Raw genomic sequence first — 4,883 nt, 5'->3', positions numbered from 1 at the left:
CAAGTTAAGATTTGGTTAAGTCTAATATCAAGAGTTTAATAATATAGTAGTCAGTATAATATAATAAAATTGCTGGTGAAAGCAATTGTCATGACCAAGGTCTTTTTATAACAAATATATGTATCAATCATTCATCAAAGTATTGCAAGTAGCCAATAATATATTCCAAAGTCACCAAGCAAGTTCATGAATCAATCCACCAACTATTTCATCATTCATATCCACACTGCTTCACTGCTTCTTTGATTTCAATTGTTGTATACCACATCATCATGGCCGATGATGGAGCGGCCGGGGCGGCGTCTTCTTCGTCGTCACCGGCACCGTGGTTGTGGGCGACGTCATCCTTATCAGAAGGAGGCATGTACGATGTTTTTCTGAACTTTAGAGGCGAGGACACAAGGTTCTTATTCACAGATTATCTCTATCATGGCCTGGCCGATGTAAAAAAACTCCAAGTATTCAGGGATGATCCGGGTCTGAAATTAGGTGACGCAATTAAACCTACTCTGATGGAAGCCATTAAAAGATCTAGGATTCATATTGTTGTGATGAGTAAAAACTATGTATGTTCTTCATGGTGCCTCATGGAACTAAAGCAGATGGTCAAGTACTCCAAAAACAATGGGAACAAGCGATCCATTATCCCAGTTTTTTATAATGTGAAGCCCGCAGAAGTGAGATATCAGATTAGCACCGAATCTAAGGAAGCCATGCAGAAACATGAAGAAAGAGAAGGCAAAGAGAAGGCAGAAGCGTGGAAGTCTGCTCTGTCTACGGTTTGCAATCTTAGTGGAGAACACATTGTTGAGCAGGGAGATCAGTGAGTTCTTTTTAATTAATTACCTTACCTAATTAATTGAACTCATAATTTTTTATCATCTTAATAATTAATAAAGATGGAGGGGACAAGTTAAGTTTTTTTTATTAGGTCACTCTAAAATTTATGTGTTTAATTTTAGAGTGTTTAATTTCTTTTTATTAGGTCACTCTAATATTGTTAAGGGAATTACCTAATTATGTGTTTAATTTTAGGTCACTCTAAAATTTACAATGAATCATGATAAAGTTTTTTTTTTTTTTTATTAATTAGTTGGTAGACATAATTTTTTCTAAAATAATAATTACGTACAAAGATATTAATATTGTGTGTTGTGATTTGTAGTTATAAATCAGGGGTCATAGGCAAGATTGCTGAACAAGTTTCTGAAAAACTTTTAGAGATCAGGCAACAAATAAATAGATTTGTTTCTCAATTTGAAGTGGTTGAATCACTTTTGAACCTTGAGTCTTGTGATACTGTTGGTGTGATGGGAATTTATGAAGATCCTAAAATAGGCAAAAGTTACATAAGAGTATTTGCTTTTGAGCTGTACTATAAGATCAAATATAAGTTCCAAGCAGCAGGTTTCCTTGTTGATGTTAGTAAATTTCTAAGGAAAACTACTGACAATCACTTGGAAAATCTCCAAAAGGAGCTTCTTGATGATATGGATGTGAAGACTATGCAGGAGTTGGAGTATAAAAAGATGCTTCTGGTTCTGGAAGGGGTAAATAGTAAAGAGCATTTGGAGTTGCTAGTGGGAATGGGAATAAGTGATTGGTTTGGTGGTGGTAGTAGGATCCTCATAGCAACAGAAAACAGAAATCTCTTTGAGGATTGTCCTGCTGTGATGAATGGTGTTAAGCTTGAGAAACATTGCATACGCGAAGGTGAATTGGTGAAGGAAAAGATTGTGAAGGAGAAGAAGGTAGTGGGATTTGTGAAAGAATTCATCGATGTTATTAATCAACTGAAGGAAGAAGATTCAAATGGGAGGAATGTTGTTTCCATTGTTGGCATGGGTGGATCAGGAAAGACTACCCTTGCCCGAATGATCTATGACAGCAATGAGGTGAGGCAGGTATTCCCTTGCCGTGCATGGGCAACTGTTTCCAAACAGTGCATTGAAAAGGAAGTTTACAGAAACCTTCTCAAGTCTTTGAAGGTACCAAAATCTGAATATGAAATATTAAGTAAAGTGGAGTTGAAGAAAAAGGTGAAAAAATGTTTGAATGGGCAAGGGGGGAAGTATTTGATAGTGCTGGATGATGTGTGGGATAAAGAGGCGTGGAACAAGTTGGAGTGTCTTCTCCCAAAAGAGAAAAATGGGAGCAGGATATTGATGACTACGCGAAATGATAGGGTGGCAAACTATGCAATGTCAAAGGAACCTCACCATCAACTTGGCCCTTTGGATGAAGAACAAAGTTGGGAATTGTTCCGTAGCGAGGTGTTTGGTGGAGAAGAGTGTCCTTCTTATTTAGAGCCTATTGGTAAATCAATTGCCGAAAGTTGCAAGGGTTTGCCATTGGCTGTCGAAACCATAGCAGGGCTTGTCAAAGAAAGGAAGAGATCAAATACAGAGTGGCAAAGTATTAAGAATATAATTCTTAAATGGGATGATGATGATGATGATGATGATGATGATGGCGAAGATGACGATGATGATGATTATAAGAAGCCGATGACGATGAGTAGGATGATGAAGATATTGAAGACGAGCTATGATGATTTACGTCCAAAATTGAAGCGATGCTTTCTATATCTTGGGGTGTTTCCGGAAGATTGCAAGATTGCAGCAAGGGAGTTAATTGAACTATGGAATGCAGAAGGCTTGACAAAAGTAATAGAAGATGGAACTTCAAATGCATCACAGCCTGAAGACCTTGGTGAGGAACGCTTGAAGATGTTAGTGGATCGTAACTTGGTACAGGTGGTGAGTAGGAAGAGTGATGGGGAAGGCGTGAAAACATGTCGGATCCACGATCTCTTCCGGAAACTGTGCATATCACTGAATAACAAACCAGATAACAACGACAATGATTGTAGATTATTGTCCTTTCCCAGAAACGTAGGATCCTACTATGCCTGTTCAGTAGAGACATGTAATGAATCACCAACTCTTTCACTATTCTTTTATGGAGATGCAGAGGGGTGGGCCCAACATATTTCAGAAAACCGCCGTGTTAAGGTGCTGTATTTTTCTCAATGGGTAAGTAATAGTTCAAGAAGTGTTGAGTATTTGGAGAGTTTGAGTTTGACATCCGACCTCAAGTACTTGAGAATGGACTTTTCTGACTCAGATGGGTTGCATAACTTTCCAAGCTTAGAAACATTACATATACTGCACGACGGTTGGGCGATTGACCTAAGCATTGGGGGCTTAAAGAAACTGAGACATCTGTACAGTCAATGTCAGCTGAATTTATTAGGAGTTGAAGATAAAATGCAGGATCTTCAAACTCTCCCTTGTGTGACTGCCGATTCACATCTATGGTCCTTTGTCCACGGTGGCTACTTTCCCAACTTGAGAAAGCTGGCTTTAATTTTCAGTAAAAGATACCGAGACAGTTCAGCAGAGAAAAACATAAAGAGCCTGCGTGGCCTAAGCAAGCTACGTGAGCTGACACTTAAGTTTGTTCACTTTAGTGGAGTTTCATTAGATAATGCACTTCCGTCAAGTCTTACCAAGATTTCCTTGTCAGTTTTTACGAATTTGAAATCCAAGGACATGAATACCTTGGGACTAATGCCCAAGCTTCAAATTCTAAAATTGACTTGGGGAAGTTGTGCCGAAGAAACTCTTGATATTGGTAGTGCTGGGAGCTTTCCGTGTCTTGAGGTGTTCATCATGAGACAGGTGAGAAGTGTCGCATATCTTAAATCAGGACAAGGTGCGATGCCTCATCTTCGACGTGCGGTCTTCTGTTACTGCCCTGACTTGAAGGAGGTCACTCAACGAATGCGTTCCTTGGGTAGTAACTTGGAATTTTTAAACGACGTGATTGATTTGTGTGAGACATTTGATATCAATGTCACTGCTTCCTCCCAAAAGGAGGTATATATTTCTTTTACTGAAACTCATAGGCACATGCATATGATTTATGCTATTTAATTTCCTTTTCATGCAAGTTAATTCTTTTCTATGCTTTTGCTAAGATGAATCATTCTAACATGTATGCATGTATTATCAATTTGTGCAGAACTCTCCATAATTCATATCATTACAGGTGGTCCTGCAGTCTCACTGTATCCTAATGGAGTGTGATCCTCTAATATTGCATTGTTTTCCTTTTCTCTCTCTCTTTGTTTCTCTGAATAAAATGGTCAGTTGTTTTTATTTTGAACGAGACCCTTTCGTTCTTATGATTTTCTATTACACTGAACATGACATATTTTCTTTCATGTTATAAATAAATATGACATGTGATGGTTTCAGTGGCTAAGAAAAGGGGGTTGAATCTTAGCCCCTTTTTTTTGCTTGTTAATACTTGCTGGATTCAGAGGAGACTTTTCTGTTTTTAGCTCGTCCCTAGCCACGAGACATTTTCATTTTGTCTCGTCACTTTGCACGAGACATTTTTGGTTTTTGCTCCTGTGCAGTAGAAAACAGAAGTGGAGTAGGAGAGGAAGAAAATTACACCAAGATATATCCTGGTTCGGCTGCTAAGTGCAGTGCAGCCTACATCCAGTCTCCATCACAACAATGATGGAATTTCACTATAATCAAACAGATTACAACTTGTAAAGTGCTAACCCAACTTACAAGGGGATTCCCACAGAATCATGAAACACAACATAGATGAACAAAGGAACTCTAAGACATCTATGGCTTTTTCTTTTAATTTTGCACTCTCTGAATTCTGGCCCTTGATGCTTCATGATGATGATGACTTCATCTACTTCAATCTCTGCCTTCAACCATCGCTTCGCCACTCTAGCTACTTCCTGTGGTGGTTGAGCAGAATCGAAGACAAGCCATGCTTCAAGAATCTCCTCCAGCTGGCCGAATCTTCTTCTTCCATTTTTGAGCATGAAAGACTCAAGATAACCTCACTAA

The 4,883-nt window shown here is 38.7% G+C and overlaps 1 protein-coding gene across 1 annotated transcript; it reads left to right on the top strand.

Moving 5' to 3' along the window:
• On the top strand, positions 273–4,038 carry LOC107637424 (disease resistance protein RPP13). Its single transcript, XM_021122670.1, has 3 exons — positions 273–823; positions 1,166–3,881; positions 4,027–4,038. Exons 1-3 carry the CDS (start codon positions 273–275, stop codon positions 4,036–4,038), a joined length of 3,279 nt encoding a protein of 1,092 aa, XP_020978329.1.

Source organism: Arachis ipaensis, chromosome B04, assembly GCF_000816755.2.
Source record: "Arachis ipaensis cultivar K30076 chromosome B04, Araip1.1, whole genome shotgun sequence".
Taxonomy (NCBI): domain Eukaryota; kingdom Viridiplantae; phylum Streptophyta; class Magnoliopsida; order Fabales; family Fabaceae; genus Arachis; species Arachis ipaensis.
This window is presented reverse-complemented; position numbering and strand designations above follow the sequence as displayed.